General features: G+C 54.2%; 9 protein-coding genes across 9 annotated transcripts in view; 5 read left to right on the plus strand and 4 right to left on the minus strand.

The window, feature by feature from the left end:
• Positions 1 to 153, minus strand: part of LAESUDRAFT_553779 (uncharacterized protein) — a 5,044-nt gene extending 4,891 nt beyond the window's left edge. The window contains exon 1 of the mRNA XM_040902917.1: positions 11 to 153. Within this exon, the coding sequence (XP_040758205.1) occupies positions 11 to 34 (24 nt within the window). The 5' untranslated portion in view covers positions 35 to 153. The remainder of the gene's footprint in view (positions 1 to 10) is intronic.
• Positions 154 to 896: 743 nt separating this feature from the next.
• LAESUDRAFT_553827 (uncharacterized protein) lies at positions 897 to 2,172 on the plus strand. The gene is made up of 3 exons (XM_040902918.1): positions 897 to 1,047; positions 1,105 to 2,022; positions 2,086 to 2,172. Exons 1-2 carry the CDS (start codon positions 1,039 to 1,041, stop codon positions 2,017 to 2,019), a joined length of 924 nt encoding a protein of 307 aa, XP_040758206.1. The 5' UTR covers positions 897 to 1,038; the 3' UTR covers positions 2,020 to 2,022; positions 2,086 to 2,172.
• On the minus strand, positions 2,098 to 3,676 carry LAESUDRAFT_732255 (alpha/beta-hydrolase). Its single transcript, XM_040910207.1, has 4 exons — positions 3,351 to 3,676; positions 3,198 to 3,294; positions 2,943 to 3,136; positions 2,098 to 2,693 (listed from the first exon to the last, which is right to left on the minus strand). Exons 1-4 carry the CDS (start codon positions 3,603 to 3,605, stop codon positions 2,262 to 2,264), a joined length of 978 nt encoding a protein of 325 aa, XP_040758207.1. The 5' UTR covers positions 3,606 to 3,676; the 3' UTR covers positions 2,098 to 2,261.
• Positions 3,677 to 4,224: 548 nt separating this feature from the next.
• On the minus strand, positions 4,225 to 5,592 carry LAESUDRAFT_732257 (uncharacterized protein). Its single transcript, XM_040910208.1, has 2 exons — positions 4,657 to 5,592; positions 4,225 to 4,597 (listed from the first exon to the last, which is right to left on the minus strand). The coding sequence occupies exon 1, from the start codon at positions 5,521 to 5,523 to the stop codon at positions 4,657 to 4,659; it is 867 nt and encodes a 288-aa protein (XP_040758208.1). The 5' UTR covers positions 5,524 to 5,592; the 3' UTR covers positions 4,225 to 4,597.
• Positions 5,593 to 6,665: 1,073 nt separating this feature from the next.
• Positions 6,666 to 8,009, plus strand: LAESUDRAFT_764600 (uncharacterized protein; the record flags this gene model as incomplete). The annotated part of the gene is made up of 11 exons (XM_040913472.1): positions 6,666 to 6,760; positions 6,818 to 6,964; positions 7,017 to 7,094; positions 7,143 to 7,189; positions 7,241 to 7,311; positions 7,370 to 7,390; positions 7,441 to 7,482; positions 7,535 to 7,554; positions 7,614 to 7,629; positions 7,681 to 7,749; positions 7,803 to 8,009. The coding sequence occupies 11 exons, from the start codon at positions 6,666 to 6,668 to the stop codon at positions 8,007 to 8,009; spliced, it is 813 nt and encodes a 270-aa protein (XP_040758209.1).
• Positions 8,010 to 8,425: 416 nt separating this feature from the next.
• LAESUDRAFT_816508 (uncharacterized protein) lies at positions 8,426 to 9,596 on the plus strand. The gene is made up of 4 exons (XM_040914781.1): positions 8,426 to 8,804; positions 8,870 to 8,956; positions 9,009 to 9,070; positions 9,125 to 9,596. Exons 1-4 carry the CDS (start codon positions 8,499 to 8,501, stop codon positions 9,516 to 9,518), a joined length of 849 nt encoding a protein of 282 aa, XP_040758210.1. The 5' UTR covers positions 8,426 to 8,498; the 3' UTR covers positions 9,519 to 9,596.
• Positions 9,597 to 9,637: 41 nt separating this feature from the next.
• On the minus strand, positions 9,638 to 15,588 carry LAESUDRAFT_816509 (uncharacterized protein). The gene is made up of 11 exons (XM_040914782.1): positions 15,451 to 15,588; positions 15,290 to 15,400; positions 15,091 to 15,227; positions 14,998 to 15,042; positions 14,752 to 14,944; positions 13,196 to 14,695; positions 13,085 to 13,135; positions 12,903 to 13,025; positions 12,556 to 12,846; positions 11,840 to 12,498; positions 9,638 to 11,782 (listed from the first exon to the last, which is right to left on the minus strand). Exons 1-11 carry the CDS (start codon positions 15,533 to 15,535, stop codon positions 9,866 to 9,868), a joined length of 5,112 nt encoding a protein of 1,703 aa, XP_040758211.1. The 5' UTR covers positions 15,536 to 15,588; the 3' UTR covers positions 9,638 to 9,865.
• A 191-nt stretch (positions 15,589 to 15,779) lies between these two features.
• Positions 15,780 to 16,068, plus strand: LAESUDRAFT_666117 (uncharacterized protein; the record flags this gene model as incomplete). Its single annotated transcript, XM_040905229.1, has 3 exons — positions 15,780 to 15,878; positions 15,926 to 15,943; positions 15,991 to 16,068. Coding segments are annotated over 3 exons (195 nt in total), but the record flags the coding sequence as incomplete, so codon positions are not given.
• Positions 16,069 to 16,508: 440 nt separating this feature from the next.
• LAESUDRAFT_732262 (uncharacterized protein) lies at positions 16,509 to 21,093 on the plus strand. Its single transcript, XM_040910209.1, has 11 exons — positions 16,509 to 16,865; positions 16,926 to 18,376; positions 18,488 to 19,406; positions 19,460 to 19,779; positions 19,843 to 19,914; positions 19,966 to 20,055; positions 20,116 to 20,421; positions 20,471 to 20,617; positions 20,672 to 20,794; positions 20,847 to 20,906; positions 20,956 to 21,093. Exons 1-11 carry the CDS (start codon positions 16,640 to 16,642, stop codon positions 21,037 to 21,039), a joined length of 3,798 nt encoding a protein of 1,265 aa, XP_040758213.1. The 5' UTR covers positions 16,509 to 16,639; the 3' UTR covers positions 21,040 to 21,093.
• The last annotated feature ends 402 nt before the right edge of the window (positions 21,094 to 21,495 follow it).

Consider the following 21,495-nt stretch of genomic DNA (forward strand, 5'->3'; position numbering starts at 1 on the left):
AGGCACGTACCTCAAGGACGTAGCTGGTAGACATGATGGGGGTTCGAGGCGAGGAGCACCATCGACGCGAAAAGCACGCGCGACGCGTTACAACACGGTCACGGGGGTCGCGCTCGAGCGTCTGCAGTCCAAGTGTCTATCCTTGAACCTGTTTGAATGTCCTGACTCCTGTATGACTTTGTCCTCGCTGGGCGCGCGGGGCACCACTTAAAGCTCAGATCTGACACACTTTGAAACTCCCCCTAGCTGAGCTCTCAATCCAAATGCCAACGCCGTATGTGGATTCAGTAGCATTGTGTGAACATACGAGGCTGTTCGCTCTCTCTCGACCCAGGACTATCGCAAGGTCATTTCTCGACATTGTCGTTATATGCTATCCTTTTTGATCACCCGTTGTAATGAGGCCGATGATCGCTCCAGGATGTTTTGATTAACGCTATGTCTCACCATAACGTTCTCTCGCGTCTAACCCAACGCGCTAAGCGTTTCAATCTCCATGTTTATTTCACAGGCGTAAACAATTGCCAGACCCAGTCGAGCTCAGATCTCAGGTACGATGGCGTTAGCGAACAAATGCGGCGGCCTCAGAAGACCTATTCGCGCATGAATTCCTGCGGTTGAAATGCTTTCGAATGAAGCAAATTCTTGCAAGCTAATCCATGAGTCAATTCTCAGTTGTCAAAGCCTGCAACGAAGGTCGGTACGATAGTTGGCTATTCCGTGTCGTTGTTGGAATCTCCTTGGCACATGCCAATACCATTCTTCGGCATGTACTTAATTGCCATTAACTAATTAATTTCTCGAGGCTGTGCACGTCACAATCAACGCTTGGTGTCTAATAAGGAAAAGTGCTCCATGTATGCCGCCGTCGCGGTAATCAAAACGTGTCTCGGTTCATCCATGCCTGCGTGCACCGCGAGGGAGGAGGACGACAAGGGCCGTCAACAGTCGAGTATATGAAGACCGCTTGCCTTGCGTTTCGTTGAGCCCTGGAGCTCTCACCCTCCTTTTCATGAAGCTAGTGAATTTTGCATTATCATGTCAACTGTGAGTATTCCATTGCTGGAATGATCCATCAGATTAAACGATGTTGTTGTTTCCCAGTGGCCTTCGTCATGCACGGTACATAGTGCACAGCATGGTTCAGCAGACAGCAGAAGCCATCCATGGATATGTCCGCAGGTCCCGTTTGTGAGATGCAACGTGCAGGACGGATGCTCGGTGTTCGTCTGCGCCGACGGTCCGTCCAGCGCCTGCTGTCAAGTAGCGGACCATGCAGCGCGTGTCTGCAGGCCTGTACGTCCCTTGCCACAACCAGCGGTGTCCACATCCTCGTGCATCCCTCACTCCGCTCCATCGTCGCCTCGAATACACCCGCGCCCGCTCCCTACACCTCCGGTTGGCACTTTGCATCGCCCCCGCTCCGAGCCTTGTTTACCGAGCAGTTCCGCAGCATCTGGCACATCTACCCGTCCTCTGCCCCGTCCTCTGCCCATCCCTGCCGTGCTGCTGGCAGTCCGTCGCCGCTTACGACCCTTGCCCACCCCCACACCCCGTGAGACATGTATTAAGCAGCCGGCGGAATCGACGGTTAACGCACCATCGCGTCCTCGGCTGTGTTTCCGCATCAGTCTCTCGGACCGGCCGTGCTGTGCTCCTTCTGAAACGGGGCACAAACGAGAGGGAGCAAGGCTGAGCGCCATGTCCGAGATCTCCTCACCCATAGTATTCGCGGAGGACAACACGGACTCGGACTCGGACAGCCAAGGCACGTATTACTCCTCAGACGACGGAAGCTCTGGATGGGAGGAAGTTGATTCGGGATGTATCACGGCCATGGAGAGCATAGAAGCCCCAGTCTGTCCGAATGAGATCGAGCATGCCCCAGATCTCGCATTCTGCAGCCTACCTGGCTCAAGACGAGAGTGGATTTTGGAGAAGGCTGGCTGTTCACACAGATGGAGTGAGGGATCGGCGGATTATGCCCTCATCCTGAACGAGTTGAGAAAGCTGCGATAGCCGGTGAGTTCTCCGCAAAGCTGCGTTACGAGCCGCTTGAATGCTGATGAATATCAATTTGATCAGGCAATATCCCCGCGTTCTGGATCAATTGCTGGAAGGAACCATGGAGATGCCTGTTAACGACATTATGATCTGATGCAACGTACCAGTCACGACCATCAGAACAAGATACAATACATACATACTACAACTTATACAGAGGAGGTATCTCGATATTTTATGCGCATACAGTCGAGGTATCACTGGACAAGCAAAACCTCGCGGGTATCCTCGACAAGGCCTCCGACAAACCTCTTTGCAAGAGGCAGCCAGCAATCATCAGACAGCTGCATGTGCTCGCCCTCGCAGGTCTCGAGGATGACGTCGCCGCGCCGGTCCAGGGTTTTCAGCCCAATCCAGTTTTCGAGATAAAGGGGTTGCATGCGCATCGGCACGATGGTCTTCGCATTCGTCCCGTTGTCCGGCACCGCGTAGGATCCGAACCAGCTGCTCTCCTTCGGAACAACCGTTTTGTCCTGCAGGAAGAGCACAAGTACCAGCTTGTTCAGCGAGACGAGATTGTCGCTGTAGGTGCTGTTTGCGGTGTCTGGCAATTCGTTGTTGATGGAGGCCAGGAATTGGTTGGAGGCGAGATACATGTCCAGGCGTGCAGGGTCACGATAATATTGCGCCTGGAATGCAAAGATCAAGCACAAACGAAACAAGTGAATGACCACCCAATTCAAAACGATAGGTCCCCGCCTCACATCCTTGGCCCGGGGCCCGGGTCAAGGCAGGGTCAAGAGTTGAAGCATGACCTCTGTGTGGTCGCACCCACCACAATTCATGTCCGTCACACCCTGAACGGGTCGATGACAATAGCGCTTGTTTAGGCCGGGGACTATCGTTTTGAGCATAGCTGTGCGGAAGGCGCTACATACCTGAACAAGGTTCTTCTGAGCCCAGTCCGTGTAGACGCCGCCTTGCGCGGCTCGACGTGCGAGCTGGCATACGACGTCCAGCGGGCGACATCCGGGTATGTCTGAGATACCCATGTGTTGTGCGCCGAAAGTGATCAAGTTGTGTACTGGCGGAGTATTGTAGCGCTCCACGTATGCGCGTAGGAACTGTCCGCCTAGGAGAAACGTGCAACAAGAGGTTCATGACGATGTTCCTGCAGCGAAAGGTGTACGCACCTTGCGAGAAACCGATAGCATCAAAGCCACCATTCAGCTCGGTGTGATTCGCAAGTTGCTCAGAGACCTGCTCCAACTGCTCATTGACGTTTCCAAACTTTACGTCGCCGAGTATGAATACCCTGCTCTCATACCGCTGACCGAATGACGCACCCACGTAGCTCTTGTGTCTTCCTCCGGGTTCTGGTCCACATATATAGAGTGCACGAAAATCCCAGGATGCATATCCTTCACTCTCGCGATGAACTCGAGAATTCCGGGCGAAGCATAAGAGTCACCGAGGCCATGCCAGATGACGAGAGGTCGGGGGTGCGTATCGCGCAATGTTGGTGGTGTAGGCGACGAGGAGACGTCCAGACATAACAGGGCTCCGGCAAGACACAGTATCAATAGATCCTTGACATTCATCGTGGGTGTGGGTTGCGTAGGACGAGCAGGTGTGAACGCAGGCGAGAAAGCCGCTGCAGTGCCGCTGCCTCGCTGGACGGTGGCGTGAACCGTAGGGGTTAGTCACAAGTAGTCACAGCACTCTGTCACTCGTGACGACCCGTGACCATTCGCAGAGCAGACATATTGCGTGTGGCAATTAGCGACTCCTAGCCAGTTGATGTGTATATTTTCATCACGAACATGCCGTAACTCTAACTCGATATGAGTCCATAGAGGAGCGATTGTGCTTGTAGCGTCTTGCATTATGAGACGCGGTCACGTGCGCGCATACCGCGCGGTGGTGGCGGAGAAATTCTCCAGCACCACCCACAGTGAGTGGATCCCTGATTCTACATAGAGATATTAAGGAAATATCGACCTGATTGCTAATCGCGATGGAAAATTGATTGTTATCGGCACAAGACTGTTATCGGCAGAAGGGAGCTCATCGTTGCTTCGGTCGACGATCAGGGGCTTTGACTCGCTGGTTAGATATCGGCCAAATTAATAGAAGTGAATGAAGTGAGCAGTTGATCTCAACATGCTGTATATTGGCCGTTACCAGCACAAACCCGCTCTCACAAATGTAGTGACATCACTCGAACAGAGCTCATCAATTCGCATTGTGACCTCTTGGACCCTGCCATCTAAGAGCATGCAACAGAAGCACTAAAAAGCCGCAACTGCGCTCATGTATCATTGGAGAAACCAGCAGCGTCAGAGAACGTCATGTATAAGCTACGGGAAAGTCAGATAGAGTAAAGTTCAGCTGGAACATAGTGATGGTGAGAGACCAACTAGAACGAATGTTGCAAAGGCCGCAGGCGAGACAAAGATACTAGATGCAGGCTCCAGCAGCACCTTCAACAGATTGTGACCCGTTGCATCGTCCCAAATCGACATGAGCAAAAATAAATAGAGCGTATAGAACGAGCAATTGTCATGTTATAGTGATGGCAGATTCAAAGTTCCTGAAGCACCCGCAATCAGCCAACAGACATCCATGTATGGAAAAGTACAATGGACGCACTCACTCGACCGTGGTGGGTAGCTGGTCAATGCACTCGCGAATGACGCGCAACGTCTCGTTCTTGTCATAGAGCACGCGACTGCAGCTGGCACACCGCGCATCCCAACACGTACGCGCAGCCGACCACTCGAGCAGGCCGCTCCCACAGATGGTGTCGCCGAGCGGACGGACGTCCATCTCGAGGATGATGACGTACTTGAGCTCGCGCCAAGTGTGGTAGTCGACGATCTCACCGCAGTTCGAGCAGAATGTGTCCGTGTCGTCATTGACGAATGGCGGGTCGTTCAGCCGCCGTCGCAGCGCCTCCCGCCTGGCGTGGTGCAGCTCAATGAGGCTGAGAAGTGCCGGTGTCCCGAGCTTGAGAAGCGTCGGACGGTGCTCCGGGGCATGCAGATCAATGGTGAGGGTTTTCTGAGAGGCAACGCGTGCCTCGTCATGCCAGCCGTAGCGGCATGCCATCGCATAAAGTCGTAGCGGTTCCGCGAGAAACGACGGCGTCATCACCAGTGCTCGCACGACGGACATCGGACCGGGCATATCGTACTTCTCAGCGGCAAGCAGGAGGGGCTCGACCACGGCGTACGAGTCGAGCGCAGGAATAGGGAGGCCGCTGATCATTTGCAGCAAGCTTTCGAGCGTCGCCGTGTCCTCGTCGAGGTAGATGGCGTCAGCAGCACTGGGTGACTCGCCACGCGGAGGAAGCGAGAACATAGAGCGGAACCACCCCGACGTCGTCTTGAGAGTGAATGAGTGCATGCGGAAGAGGGTGCGGTCTTTTGAGCCGAGGATCACGTCCCCGTCCGGAGAGGAGAACAGGGGATGAAATTGGGCGGGAGGACAGTCGGAATCGTCAGCATCCGCTTGCATTTGGGCTGTACGGTGTAGTAGCAGTAGAGATGAGTGTAATTATCAGAGAACAGTGAATGGGCAAGCTGCAGTGTGGCACGAGTGGCGTCGTGACCGCCGGCCAAGATCAGCACATGGCATTTAGGCGCCCTACGCCGCCACATCCTCGCCACCAGGTTAGTCTGAGCGTATCTTCCCGTCCTTCGAACAAGCTCACAACCCTAATCTTGAAATAGACTCTCAGCGGCATCGGGCATCGACGTATGGAAATTCCATCTCCACCACGAAAGACGATTTCCATCAGGGAGTCGCGTGCGGAAACACGGATTCCATTATCTGTCCTATTTTCTTCAGATTCCTCCACTCATTAATCGAGTGTGAAATTCGCTGGTGGGGACACCGATCTTATGCTGGATGTACGCGGAGACCGCGATCTCAGGGAGATGCCCTAATCTCGGTGGACTCCCGGTCTCCATATGGTCCTTGATGGTCCAAATGGAGATTTCGGCGGCAGTGCCTAGGAACTCGATATTTGGGCAAGTGCTGGGCGTTTCAATCGGGGCTTATATTCGCTAAGCTGCTATACGTCAATGGGCACCAAGAAACTGACCACTCGGCCTCTCCTGAGCGGTTGTCTTCCGATGATTTCGCGATATTAACGGTGGCGCTCAAGCTAGTAGCGGTTGCTAACTTAACTATCGACCCTGACAATCCACATGATACATCACGGAGAACGTACCTCATACAGTATCGGCAATTGTAGCGAAGTTGGACGACTCCGCACTTTGGTCGAGACTTGTACAAGAAGGCAAATATTGGGCGATGAGTTCTTGGTCTACTCTGGTCCTTCTCGGCGAAGGAACCCTCTTCCGTTTTTTCAGCTCAGTCTCAAGGCCTCGCACGTATGGACAGCTCGGACTCCAAGATCGTACACGATTATCTGGGTCCCATCATAATTGCAGTCGCAATCAACGCGTTCTTGTTTGGGTATTGCTCCATACAGTACTTCCAGTATCTCCGCTCTGAAGGCGCAGGTACGTGCTGCGATCGGTTCGTGAACTGCAGTGTTCTGCTCGGTGAATTAGTCTCAGATTCATTCCTCCAGACTACTTGTATGTTATGTATGCCTGGTCGGTGGTTGTCATACGGCAATCTCGTGGTACATGCTGTGGTACTATGCCGTTGATAATTTCGGGTCCCCAAAGCATTTGGAAGACACTCCATGGCCGTATGTGACGACACGTCTCTTCGTTGTATTGTACGTGATTCACGTTTTCTCGTCGATCTGCGCTCACACGATGTAACTAAATGGCAGAGTATCTTGTCCCATACAGCAATTCTTCGCTTGGCGGGTGAAGATCTTGGGTACAAGCAAGCCGCTCTTTGTCATCTCGTCAACGCTCTCTATATCAGGTGCCGCGCTGATAGTCGTTGATACCATTATAACTCTCGGCTCTTCCGAGTGCGTGCGCCGTAAAGGGTTACTGGTGCTGCGAAAACTTAATCCCACACAGATCGTCACGGGATATGCCCGACGTTGATCTGACCAACGTCGGACTTACCATTGCATCTGCATGCGACCTGCTGATAGCGTACGTCTAAAGAAGACGTATAATACGCTTCTGACGCTGTTGTTGTAGTTTCTCGCTGCTCTATTACCTGCTGAAAAGCCGTACAGGATTCAAAAGTAAGTCCAGCTCTGTGATACCTTTCGATAATGCTAACAAGGTACTATCAGGAACGGACAATGTAATTTTGCGCTTGATAAACACCTGCGTGCAGACTTCATTAATTAACGCTATGGTCTCGGTGAGAATCTCCTCGCTTGTGCCAGATATCTTCCACTAATCAGAAGACCTGCATCCAGTCGCTTGATCTCGCTTTCTTTGTGAGTCCTCATTCGGATTGCGACGCACAACGGCTAAGTGTTTGAAACAGAACGCATTCAAAAATGCCAATTGGTGCTTCATATTTGCTATTGTGCGTATTGTGGCACGATTTCGAAAGAATGTCTGATTGAAACTGGTGACAGCCAATGGGCCATGTCTACACGTAAGTACGCTGATTCGCCGCTGTTCTCGCTCGAACCGTCTCACAGTGTTTCATCATAGAATCTCCTTGTTAGCTGTGAGTACCACACATCTTCAAGGTTATGTGGTAACGTCTGACGCTCATCAGCTGTTAACGTCAAGAGCATCATTGAGGGAAAAATTCGGGGGGATCACAGAGATCAACCTACCAGATACAGTAAGTTGCCTGCAAGCCATATTTGTTCTCTGCCTCAAGTGGCCCGTCATCAGATCGCAAGTCCCTTCAACTTACGTCAATTATTCAATAATCGCATCCAGCCAACGGAGATTCGGGTTGCTGTGGAGCAACGGGTTGAGTTGGACGATGGAACACCTTGCAGGCGTGGTACAGAGTCCCCTGTGAAGATCAAAGAAATGCGCAAGTCTGGCGCTAGTACTCCCGATGAAACCGACAATTACGAGCTGAGTGCGCCATGATGGTACGGTGGATCCGTTATTCGCGACAATTGACATTTAGGAGTTGTAGGCAACCTTCCGTTAAAATAGTCCGTGTATTAGTCGACGTGCCCATACGATACGTACTTTTATCTTCCGTCGGCACACGCAGTCGGTGTCTCGTGGACGATCGTCCGCCTGTGCAGATTGCTCGTTTTGAGATTTCGAGATGAAACGCGTTTTCAACTCTTCGTCTCGAAATCATGGACTTGTACTATCACTTTTCATTTACAAGCGTTTGCGATGGGCTCGAATAATGTTGTCATTTTCCTCATGGTGGGTGGCGAGGTGGCGAGTGACACGCGGTGGCTGGAAGTACCGCGAGTGGCTCTAAGTTGGGCCGCACAGTACGCGTGCATTCGCCAATCGCCTTGGCCACTTCCACCGCGCTTGAGCCCATCACCCCCGCTTTTTCGCTTTCAACCTCTCGCACACCGCAATCACAACGCTCACAAAGGATCGATAATTACCATGCCTGCAGCTCGAGCTCGCAGTCGCCAGCCGTTGCATTCGCAGCCGACCAACGCTACTCGCATCGTCCCCGACGTGGACGTGATAATCCTCTCTTCAGACGATGAGGCTCCAGCCAAGGCTCCCTCGAGCCCCAACAAGCCAAAGGCGAAAGGCAGAATGCGGGCGGGGACGCCGTTCCCATTCCCCCCTAATGTTGAGATTGTCGAGATATCTTCCGATGAAGAGGCGCTCAAGTCGAAGACCGTCCACCGTTCAAAGAGCACGATTGGCAACGTGCAGCATCAGATGAAGAGCATGCAGGATGTGAGCATGCCATATGCACCAGCTATAAACAACAGTTCTGATTACTGTGATATTGGGCGCCTCAGGAGATCGCGCGTCTCAAAGGAGAGCTTTCAAGTGCGAAAGCGCGGGCACGAGAGATGGAGAAAGCTTCGCAGCAGGCGATGTCTGGGGTACGTACTGGCGTTGTTCGTCGCATGGCTCCCGTTCTCACGTTCTATCCAGTCATCGTTAGACGATGCAACCAACTGCGAGATTTGCACGCTTCGTATGTGGACGCCGAGCACGTACGTCCGTCATCCTTATTGCCACACGTTGTTGACTGATTGTGTGACGGCTAGTCTCGCATGCGGCCACACGTTCTGCCAGAACTGCCTGCAAGGGTGGTTCGGTAGCCAACTCGCACAATACATGAGCACTCACCCCCATCACAACATGCCGAACTTGGAGGCATACCGCATCGCTCTTCGAGACCCCTTCCTGTCAGCCCAACAGCGCATCGAGCTGGAGTCACAACTCCGCGTAGCCATCCTGCAGCATCATCCTGACTACACTTGCCCGTCTTGCCGCGCGGTGGTAAAAGAACGGCCTATCGAGGTGTACGCCATCAAGTCTATCGTGCGATCCGCTGCTGGTGCAGCTGGAGAGACCAGTCCGACCAAATTTGCTCCGTCAAATGCGAGGAACCATGGCGGTTACAGGCTGGACAATCCTTGGGACGGATTCTTCCCTTGAACGAGATTCAAAGCCCAGTTGAGTTGGCTGTCAGTTATAGTGGAACAGGATGCGTTTTCTTTGGAATCATGTCGGTTTGGATGTCAAAGTAACAGACTTATCTGCGGGTTCTCTTCAATGCTTTTGGTCTATGCAATTGCTCAGTCTGTAAACCAGCAGTTTCATGTCATTATATACGCTGTACGCTATCATCATAGCATCGTTGTCGCGTTCTCGTCGTCCGTTCTGAGCGATATCCCAACCGATACGAATTGAAACGCTACAGTACATTGATGAGATATCCAATCAACGATATGGAACCAATTGCACTACATAGTGATGAAATCATGAAAGATGCTAGATGGGCTTTACTTAGTGAAAGATGTAAGTCCGGATTTCTTCTGTTTCTGAACGCCCGCGCCTGCTCTCCTGTCCTGCGGAATATGCGACTTTGTTACCGTGTCCGAATCCGACCCCGACTCGTCCGAGGAGGAGGAGCTCTCGTCATCACCTTCGATCTGGACAGTAACGCCACTCTTGTTGGCCACGGCCGGCGTCGACGACGCTCTGCTGCTGTCCAAGGGACGGAAAAGCTGCTGACTCGTCATATCCGACAGACGGCGGAACTGTGTTTTCGCATTCCATAAACCTGAGCGCGCAGCCGGACGCTTCATGATGGTTAAAGCGCCATCGTCCGGGTCAGAGTCAATGGATGGAAATGGGGTTGGCATCGTGCCTTTCGCAGAGATGAGGTTCTGCGTATTTTGCTGCGTTTGATACTGACTATTGTCCGGTAGGAAGAGCGCATCACCTTCATCGGCATCCCTCGATTCTTGGCTTGCGGCATGCACATCCGATGCTGTGTCTTGAGAAGACTGAGATGCATTGTGATCATCCGCAACCTTAGCAACGGGTTGCGAGCTCGCCTTGCTACGCACGATCTCAACTGCAAATAATCTCTTCGCCGGAAGGGGGCCTGTTCCAGATGCGCTGCGGGCGGGACTGCTTGACCCCAGCTCATCGAGCAGTGACTCTGGTTCAACAGTAAGCTCATCCCCACCCTGTGTCAACGTCGTCCAAGCCGGGGGCTGTACATCTTGAATGGTTGGGCGAGGTGTAGCCGAACCATCGTCGGCGGAGGGTTTATCGTCGTCGTCGGCAGTATTGGTCACAACTTTGAGCGCGCTAGCGGGCTTCACGCCTTTGACACTCTTCTTCGCGGCAGACGCTTTCTGTCGCGGGCTTGCCTTCTCCGCCTTCTCTGCCTCCTTGATCTTCTCGTCTGCAATCCTTTTCTTGGCAGCGGCTTGTTCTTTCTCCGCTTTCGTTCGAACTTTCCCCTCTTTTGATAGCGGCGGTCGTCCCCGTCGCTTCGCGGCGGATGGAGTGGGTGTCGTCAGCAGAGACGACTTGCGCGTCGTCAATGCAGCCTTCCGGGCAGACTTGCGAATCCGCGCAGCGATCGGCTCGGAATCGCTCTGAGGCAGTGATGAATCTGGCTTTGCGGCACGTGCAGGCGTTGACTGAGCTAGCTCCTCAAAGTTCTCCGAGGCAAGGACAGGCAGCTCGCTGTCCTTCGGGGTTCTCCCGCGACGGTCCTTCATGCGCTTCAACGTACCCTTTCTAGGTGAACTGTACGGAGACGAAGTACTCGGCCGCGACTCTTCGGCATCCTGCTCGATTGAGACGTTGTCCGGCATACTGTGATCGACGGCTTCTAGCAGGTCATCGGCTGGCAGGATGATGTCTCCAATGTCTATGTTAGCCTGGCTCGGGTCAGGAATCACCAGCGTGATAGAGCCGACTACATCATCGGTGTCGGGCTGAATGGGAGGCTTGATCGATGGCCCTGAGTCCGCGCTTCGTACTTCTGCTGCGGGGAGAGCTTCAGCGACTAATCTCTCCTCGCGCTCGTCATGGGACGGGGACGATGGCACTTCCGCATTCCTTGACGCAGCTTCTGTGAGGACGTCCAAATTCCTTTGCTCAATCCTGATCGTAGCATCAGCACTAGACGTGGACTTCGAGCTGTTTTGAACGCGGTCAGATTCTTGCGCAGGTGATTCCCCCAGAAGTTTGCTGCCCTGCGACGCATAGATTTTCTGGAATGTAGCTTTACCGTTCTTCTCCGCACTGCTCTGAGCTTCAAGCCCCTCCCGTCCAGCTGCCAAGTTTACTTGGGACTTATCGCCCTCTCGAGCGCTTGGCGACTTTCCTTCTCGCACTGAAACGGGTTTCTCTCTGACTGAGATGCCGTCCAGATTGAGGGGATTTTCGACGGTGCCCTACAGATCAATGTCAGCTGTCGAGAACTCGCTGCATCCAAGTCGATACAAACATGCCTGTTTCAGAGTAGTATCTTGAGATGGAGGCACAACCTCTTCCTCTTCGTCGTTGAGATTCGCGTCCACACCCTCATTTGAACTGAATATAGCCCGGATGTAACTTCGCGACAGACGGCGCTTTTGCTTGTCAAGCCCCATCTCCTCCTCCTCCTCCTCCTCCTCCTCATGAGCATCTTCATTCTCATCTTCACTACTGCTTTCCGAAGGTATCTCGTCAAGAATGCTGCGTCGTGACACAGGACCTCGGAGAAGGGCAGCGGATTCCATGTTCACCGAGCTCGCAGTGACATTGGCAGATTGCTTCACCCCAGCCTCGGCCTCGCCATCGCCCTCATCCTCGTCGTCACTGTTGGAGCTCTCGTCATCACTGCTGGAGCTCTCGTCGCTACTGCTTTCACCCTGGCCCTGGACCGTTACCTTTGTGCCAGCAGCAAGAGAAACGCCGGGGCTTGGCGGCTTTGACCGGGTCTCTGTGTCGATCGCGGCAACATTCGCCTGCGACAGCTCCGCATGGGGTTGTGGACCCGATGGCGAGTGAACGTCTTCGGAGGCTGCAGCCTCGGTCGTTCCAGTCGATTCTACAGCAGACCGCGAGGAGGAAAAGGAGGTAGTCCGCGGTAATGGAATAACTAGCGTGGGGTCTTTCGCGGGCAGAGCTGGGACATATCGCTCAGCGTCCGGAGGCGGAGTAGTAGCATTTCGCGAAGATTTACCTTCGACAGTTGTCCCACTCGTGGGTGCAACGGGAGTTCTACTCTCACTGCCCGGAACAGGAGGCGCAGGTCGAGTCGACGGCACCTCCTGCTCGACAGTCGGTTCCACTGTTGTGGTCTCCGGATCATCCCCCGGCACCCTAGACGTGCTTAGCTTGGACTTGCCCTGCTTCCCCTTAGCGACGCGAGGCTGTACCTCAGGTGTCTTGTTGACCTCAGCATGGGAGGATGACGCACGCTTTTGGTCCACTATTTTGAAGATATCCGCCCACATGTTATCATTATCAGACGCTGCTCAAGGGTCAGCTTAGCTGTCACATCCGATTTACTTGAGACTAGATTCGTACGTGAGCGAGCTGCCTTCTCCTCAGCAGGTTTAGTAGATGGTGTGTTCTTCTTGCCCTTGCGCCCCTTGGCCTTCGAAGCAGGCAAATGTGTTTCGACTGCCTCCTGCGATGCGCTTGCAGCTTCTATCCAAATGTCGATATGATTATAGCTTTGCAAGGAATGCAAATAGGGTAGAACGTACCGGCGGTAGGGCGCGGTTCAGATACATCGCTTGACGGTTGCGCAGTGGAACCTAATCAACGCGCAAAATTCGAACTCATACGAACAGTAATGTGCTAAAATCATCACTGACCTTTGGGACGCGAAACATTCGGCGATGAAGTCGACGCAGTAGCTACAGGGGCGGTACTCGATTCAAATACAACCTTGCGAGCCTTCTTCGCTTTAGTCTGTTTCGCAGCTGGTTCATCTTGAGGAGATGGGATTGCGTTTGCAGCAGGCGTCGAAGTCGGGGCGGTGGCAGGGTCAGGATCAGTCTCCGGTTGCTTTCCCTCTGCTTTCTTCTTCCTCGTCGTCTTCTTCGCTGGCTTGTTTTGCGCTGAGGCCTCTTCACTAGCAACGGCCTGCTCGACCACCTGGACGTCATGCACAGCCCCATCATCCTTCGGTCCCTCCTGCCCCGCACGCGTCTTCTTTGCCCTAGCCGGCCTTTTTGACGGCTCACCTACGGCTGGTTCAGGAGCTGGAGGGGCTGCCTCGACATCGGCAGCCTGCTGCTGCTGCGCGACCTGCTTTTTCGTCTTCTTCGCCGGCCTGCCAGACTTGCCCTTTGGGGTGGCAACTGGAGCAGCCGGAGAGGGAGCAGGCTCAGGCTCAGTCTCGGGCTCGGGCTCAGATTGGGATTGGGATTCGGACTCTTGTACTGGTGCCTTCGTCTTCTTCGCCTTGGCCGGCTTGTTGGGTTTTGCGGCTAAAGGAGGCTGAACAGCGGAGAGGACGGCTGGAGGCTGCTCTTCCTCCGTCTGCTTTTTTTTCTTCTGCCTTCTCTTCGTCGCACTATCTTGCTGTTCTGGGTTTGCGCTGACACCAGCGGGAGAGGTCGAAGCCGGGGCAGCCTCGGTCTCGGATGAAACTTCCTCGGCGGACTCTGTGTTACTCTCCACCTGCGTCTCCTTCCGCGCCGTCGCGGTACTGCTCTCTTCCGTCCGAACTCTTCGACGAGTCTGGGCCTTCTTCTGCTTCGCAGGCTCCTCCCGAACGTTCCCGCTCGTCTCTGGCCTACCGTCTTCGTCTTCACTCTGCACGGGAGAAACTGCGATCGTGACCTTCTTTTTCAGTTTCTTAGCAGGCGGGCCGGTTGCAGAGTCTTCCGGAGGGGCGGGCTGAGCGGCCATAGGGGCATTGCGGTTACCTTCTTCATCATCAAGGACAGCGTGCTTCTTCTTCTTTTTCTGCTTCGCTAATTCCGCTCGCAGTCGTGCGGAAGGGCCAGACTTGTCTGGTCGCCGGTCGGCAGGTGGCGAGGGTGAGAAAGATGGGCCTGCTACAGGCGCACTGCCTGTATCCGGCTCATCCTCCTCAAGGACGGCTGCTTCGCGGGAAGCAACGTCAGAGCCTTGTGAAAGCGTACGTTTGCGCTTCCTTGCTTTACCAGGTTCGGCCGTTTGCGCCGGTTCACCATCGTCTTCAGAGTTGCTTGCGCGCAAGGCCGACTTGTCCTGCGAGCTCTTGGGAGGTGAGGGTTCGGTGCCCGAAGGTTGTGGGATGTCCTTGTGCCGCCGTTTCGGCTTACTTGTGGACGGACCCGCCACAGGACTATCAGCAGGAGGCTCGGAAGCCGGAGGTGTCGCGTCTATAGTATGTGAGAGCTATACGATGTGACTGGCTGGCCTCGTGCGCAGTGCTTACCAGCAAGCTCGGAGGGTTGAGAGACTGGTTCAGAGGACTTTGCGTGCTTCGAATCCTTCTTCTGCTTCCTGCGTTTCTTTTTCGGGGGCTCGGCAGGAGCTTCGGTGGGTGGAGATGCAGTGTGCTGTCTATGGAGTACCTCTGCGGGTTCCGCTATGCGGCTTTGGTCCTCTTCCGTGTCCTCCTCCGCGTCCTACACGTGAGCATAAGTGAAATTCGTCGACAATGCTAGTGAATGCAATCTACCGATAAGTCCGCAGAACGATGCTTTCGTTTTCGCTTTGGACGCACCTGCACTGAATCTATAGCAAGAGTTCGAGAAGTAATAAATACGCTTACGGTATCCTCTGATTGTTGGCGATGATGCTGCTCGCGATCGACGGGGTGCGACGGATCACCTATGGTGACGAGCACATGCAGGGTTGTGTTTGGTCGTGCGGTTACTACGGTAGCGCGAAAAGCCTCAAAGTCGCCCTCTGTACAAATGAGTGCACGATTAGGCGGTATACTATCTCCAAGAGGGGGGGGGGGGGCTCACCATCCTCGAGGTCGACGGTGATATCGCCTTCCAAGTAGGCAAGCTTTATGGTCTCGTCACGCAGCCGCAGCTTGTCCCTCACCGACTCGATAGTCTCACTGAGCGAGCGGTCTTTGGTCGGTGAGAATCCGGGGTGGGCATGAGAGGAAAGCGCGACTTACCTTTGAATATCCGCTTAAACGACCTGTTGGGCGCGCGGAACATGACGAAGGGAGAATTTTGTTCTGTATGATCATCGTTTGCCATCGGTATATGCAGTCAAAAGCGAGCACGGGGCGCGTCTGGCAACAGTGCACGAGGGAGAGAGCGCTGAAGAAATATAGCAGGCAGCGAGAGGCGGCGTTTCGTTTCCTTTTCGGGAAAAGCAGAAGGCGCAACACGCGCAAACATCCTCCTCGAGTCCTGCATTCACCATGGCCGGCGGACACTACTGTATGCATCCTCCTTCGCTGCAAAGTCGAGTGGACGCTGATACGTGCATGATCTAGCACCGGGATTCCATCCGCATCCAGTCAAGTTCCACCACCGCTTCCTTGCGACCTCGCTGGGAGCCATAACATGGTTCTTCATCTTCTATCGATTCCGGTGCGTTGTGTTTAAGTCTGGATGACCTCTGTTGACTCGGAATGCAGCAAGGACGGTCCGAAGCTTCTGGTGGGTTGTGCGCTTTCTTCCTTATTGTCTAACTCACTCGCTTGTAGGGCTTGAGCCATCCTTGGGAGGAGCACGGACATGGACACGCGCATGATACACATAAACCGCAGGAGGAGCACCATTAGACATGTTGCATGGAGATATGAATATTGTTCATCCATTGGCGAGTACAATGCCGCGACGTCGATGAGCATTGTTGGGGACACCGGTCCTTCTGTTGTGTCTGGCAATGGTCAACGGTGGTATGTCGCGAAATAGAGTCTGAGGTTTCCTATGCCCATAAGTCTGAACCCTGAAACTCGCCGAGTCGCCGTCGAACGCTACTATGGTCGTACGTCGCGTAGGCTATGCGATCGGCTAGCAGCTTCGCGGTCCCTGAACTATGTGTGTCGTTGGCATGTTTCATCCACTTTTAATTTGCATCGACGCCAAGTATACATACTGCAGACGATTTGATGGCGTGCAACTTCCCTCTGTTCATATTGACCATGATATGTTTCTTCGAGACACGCTATGACGGAAGTTGCCTTTTACGGCGACGATAATCTAGCGCTCCACGTGTAACGAATCGCTCTCGAGCTGTGGCTGAAGGTCCTTCCTAGTCTCAACCCGTCTCGCACAACTGCCAGCGTGTAAGCTCTCCTTTTGAGCTTTCTCTTCTAGCCTTGCTTTTCTCGCTTTCCTCGCTGTCTCGCTATGGATTCTGTTGCTACTGAGAGTGCTCGCCGACGCCCACTCGATATACCCTCCAAGCCGGAAGAAGGACTTGCAGAATGGACAAGCAGGATCAAGGCACTGCAGCGCCAGGTCGACGAGGATGAGGAGGCAGAGCACAGGCGGCTCGAGGAGGAGATACAGGCCTCCAGGCTCGCTCGCCTCCGGCGGAGTGCTGGCCATAGCAGCGCAAGTAGCGTCGAGTTGTGTGAGTATCATCGTGCACGCGTGTATACGGATCAGGTGATGAGACGAGGGTTGCATGAAGCCAACAGTGAATATGGCAATGCGATCAAGTCGGGAGCGTTCAGCTCGTCTGACGTCCGAATATCACTGAGCGATAAACAGCACCATGAGGATGCCCTGCACAAGCTGACAGGGGAGTCTCGCTCGCCCACGACGCGGTCGCAGCCAAGGACAGGTACACCTGCCTCTCCCATGTCGCTAGCTGCGTTCATCGGTGGGAAGGCCACGGGCCCAAAGTTGACCAAGCCCGCCCCCCAGCAAGACGTCCGCGATCCCACTCAGTTCGACCAGCGCACCCACATCACTGCCCCCCATCCCGTCTTTGGCAAAGGTGGCGTCGCGATGCCCGGTATGGTGCGCGGAGGGTATACATCATCCTTTGGAAAGGACGAACAGGCGGATAAACCTATCAACGTTGCGGCTCAGGTCAACGGACGAGATGGGAGGATGAGCACGCCGTCGGCTGTCAAGGCGTTTGTCCATAAAGTTGAGCAGGAATCGCTTGCATCCCAGCAGACGGGGACTCCTCAGCCATGGCGGCAGCGTACTACCAGTACGCCCACAGGCGGTGTGCCAGTCCATGCTTCAGGTCGTGACCAGAGTGATACTTCAAACTCAAGCAATGGCGTCCCATCCCGTACCAAGTCATTCTCTGCAAAGTCTCATTCGCCCACTCGTCAGGGCCGAGATATTCCTGCCAGAGGGGCCGTTACACCTCCTCCATTATCAAAGTCGCCTTCTTCAGCGACGCTACAAACTCCTCTCTCTGTACAACTGACCTCTTCGAACCCTGTCAAATCGACGATTACGACCCCATGCCTTGCACGGTCCATCCAACCGACTCCTCGCGTATCACTCGGTCCACAGGTCGCTCTCTCGCAGAGCACGTCCTTCCAGCGAACTCCGCCTCCGAAAGACCCTACGCCGAGCATCAGCCGGCTGCAAGGCCGTGGGTTCGTGCGGAGCATGGTGCAGGCAAGTAGTCACCTTTCATCGGGCTCCTCCACAACGCCACCTCTGCCCGAAAAGAAAGATCCAGTCGTGAAGAAGCAGCCGCCGGTTTTGGATCGATGGCAGAGCACTGCTGCCGCAAGTGCTCCTATTTCTTCATCCCCTCCCATCGCCTCGCCGAAGCCTGCAGGCTTGCGTAGGGCACGTACACTCGATGCTCACGGTTCCGCCACTGAGCATCCGCCACCGAAGCCGGTCAAGCCAGACAAAACCGGCCGTTCGCCGAAGCCTTCCTCCTCTCCTTCCCTCGATGACACCAAGGAGCCCTGGCGCTCTGCAGGACTCGGCTCGGCGTCCACCATGATCTCATACATCAAGCCGATCAAGACGGGCGACAAGCAACTTGTGCGTTCCGCGTCTCCGCGTGGGCGCGGAGATTCATCTGGGGCGGACGAACTGGGCATCCGGACGCGGTCGAGGAGCAGGGAGGAAGGGGGAAGAGGAGGGAAACCGCTCAGCCATGTAGGTGCCCTCTGGCAATGAGACTGTACTTATTATTACTCTTCTCGATTGGCGCTTTTTCTTGTGCCCGAATGTGAGCCGGTGCTGATATGCGTGTCTCGCTTTTGTCAGCTTACGAAAGATCGCGCTAAGAAGCCGCGCAAGGCGCATCGCGCGGGTGTGGGTGCGGGCGCGGGTGTGGGTGCGAGTGTTGCGGTGCGTCCTGCTGCTGCTGAAGATGAAGGCTCGCTTTATGTGCAGCACGCAGAGGCGGCGGCGCTGCCTGGGCTTGTTTCGACTGCTCGTGTGCCGGAACTCCTCGTCGCGTTCCCGACTGCAAATGAGGCCGATCTATCCGACAGGCCTTCTCCAGTTCGAGAAGTTGAATCACCATCTTCGATCAAAGACAAGTTTGAAGACGATTTCGTCCCCGATGTGCATGATATCGCTCCAGAGAAGCCTCCAAGGCTTACAGATGGGCCTACAATTACCCCACGCGCTCTCAGCAAGATTGATACGAATGGTGACTTCAAAGCTCCTTCTCCGTCTTCGCCTCCTTCGAAGGAAAGACCGCCACTTTCCCCCGTGCGCCATAGTCGTATCCCGAGTACCGGGAACAGAGCGACCGTCATGGACGTTGCACAAGCATTCCAGGAGCGTGTCGTAACGAATCCAGAGCCAGCACCAGCACCCACGCAAAGACCGGGCTCGGAGCACGCTGCAACGCCCGATGAAGAAAATCCTCGTTCAGATGTCGACTCTGCCGTCGCAAAGTGGAGTCATTCGCATGGGAGCGTTAGATCGGACGCTGACAGCGACAAACGCAAGTCGAGCTATGAGCGCTATTCCGCCTTTGTTTTACCTCCCCTCCAAGAAGAGAACACGCCAGTGCCAACGCCTGTGGGCACGCTATCGCGGAGTGCTGTATCTCCTTCGGCGGAAGAGCATCTCACGGCAGAAGTCGAGGATGAGCAGAGGCACGTTGCAGAATTAGTTCAAGGAGAGTCTGCGCACCTGGTACCTACGAAGTTCAACAGAGTTGTCCGTACAGGTTCATGAGTTTCGGTCCTTGTGCATAACGCCAATGCTGACATCAGGCTGTAGAACACGTCGAGGAGCCGTTGCCCGAAGTGGACATCGCCGCGCTGTTGGAAGCTCCGCGTTCTGCTTCCCACTGGAACGCGGACGTGCAGACGATCTCGATCGACGTGATGTCCATTATAGGGAACACGGCGTCTACGATTATGCGCGATGCGCACGTCTTCTATGAGACGGAGGTGCTTGCGGTGATACATCGCGCGAAAGTGAAGTCAACGGGCCTTGTGTCGACGACTGTGTGGGCATGGCACGGTAAGCGCGCGAGGGTCGGAGAGCGGGAGGAGCGTAAGTTGCAAGAATTGGCTAGGAGATACGGAACCAGCTTGGTGAGTCTGTTCGAGGTGCCAGTTGTAAAAATGCGCCGCTGATGTGTTTGTACTTGATTTCAGGTAACGGTGCAGCAGTATTGCGAACCGATCGAATTCGTGATTATCCTGGGTGGTCAGCTTGTGACGCGGCAGGTCGGTGCTTGTGCTAATACAGAATAGATCCTTTGTGCTCATTATTAGCAGGGTACACGGGCGCATTGGTCCTCTGAGAACACCACGATGCATCTGATCCGCAACGTAAACGATGTCACATTCATTGATGAGCTCGAATTGGTCAGTCAGATTTCTGTAAGTTTCTTGCTTCGGGAAACTGACAGGAAATCGCCATCTCAGGATATCAAGAATCTCTGTTCCGGATTCAGTTATTGCTTATCGCTATTGGAGACGTTCTACGTCTGGCACGGCTGTGGTTCGCTGGAGAAGGAGCGTCACGCCGCCCGAGAATACGCAAAATCCTTGGCGGGGTCAGCCTCGAGTGTGATCGAACTCATCGAGGCGGAGACAGACAACGACGAGATGTTCTGGATGATCCTCGGCGACGGCGAATATGCAAAGGCTGACTATTGGAAGTGGAGATCATCGGCACGAGAGATCGATCCTCGTGTGTGGTCGGTGGACGTGCTGAAGGGTACCGAAACGGTAAGGTTGTCACGTTCGATGAGTATATGGGGGCTGACACTTGTTTGAGTTATCTCCTGTGGCCCATCTTGCGGATCATTCCGCGGTGCACGAGCTCGTCCATGTCATCGACTGCATATGGGAGTTCTTTGTCCTTGTTGGAAGTGAGGCTCGCGGAAAGCGGAAGGATATCAAGCTGGCGTTGACCGTTGCTGCAGTACGTCACGATTGCTATCTCAAGGATGAATGGGCGCCTGACGGGCGTTTGCAGAAAATGTCGGACATGACGGCACTGTCGAGGCCTTTCACACCTACCGTGCACGTCTTGATCCTCCCGTCAAAGATACCCGCAGACCTCCGCTTGAGCTTCCGCGACCTTGACGAAGTGGACCTGGTAAGTCTGCGAATGAAAGTCTCTTCTGGACGAGTTCTGAATGCTTTGCAAGAATCGCGGAGATGTACCTGATCATATGAATATTATACCCGCCAAGGAGGCTGACGAACATGTTTGTGTTTTTCCTCACGCTCATGACTCGTCTACTGACGTGGTAACAGTTGAGAAGAACCACTTGGGATAGGACTCTCATCCGGGACCCTACGATGCTTCCGCTGGGCGTGACTTCCTCGGACCTGAGCTGATGTGCCCGCTATGTATTGCTTCATCTAATTCTATTTGACTGGCTTGGCATGAGACTTTCCTTCGGGGGTGCAGCTCACATCATGCTTTGGCGACGGTGCGCGTCTTGTTTTTCTTCATGCAGGTGCTCTCCAAGGCACGGGCCCAAATGCCGCGAGTGACCTCTCACCTGAGAGAAGTGCAGCTCGGAAGTATTCTGTGTTCCTGTGACCACGAGTGTGGAACCTGTGATTTCGAGGTCTGTTCGACCGTCGAGCAGCTATCTCTTATCTTCGGGGATACTAGGCCGGTAAGGTGGCCACTGTCGTTCTTTTCCTTCTAAACGCCGGCCTCCAATGTGTTGCAGATGCATGTGGTCTTGCATGCAGTGGATGGTGGGCTCCGATAGGCTCGATTGCGCATTTCGATTCCGTCTGGCTGCCATTTATGCATGATCGCGGAGTCTCTGAGCTTGTCAG

This window comes from Laetiporus sulphureus, assembly GCF_001632365.1.
Source record: "Laetiporus sulphureus 93-53 unplaced genomic scaffold LAESUscaffold_81, whole genome shotgun sequence".
Classification (NCBI taxonomy): Eukaryota; Fungi; Basidiomycota; class Agaricomycetes; order Polyporales; family Laetiporaceae; genus Laetiporus; species Laetiporus sulphureus.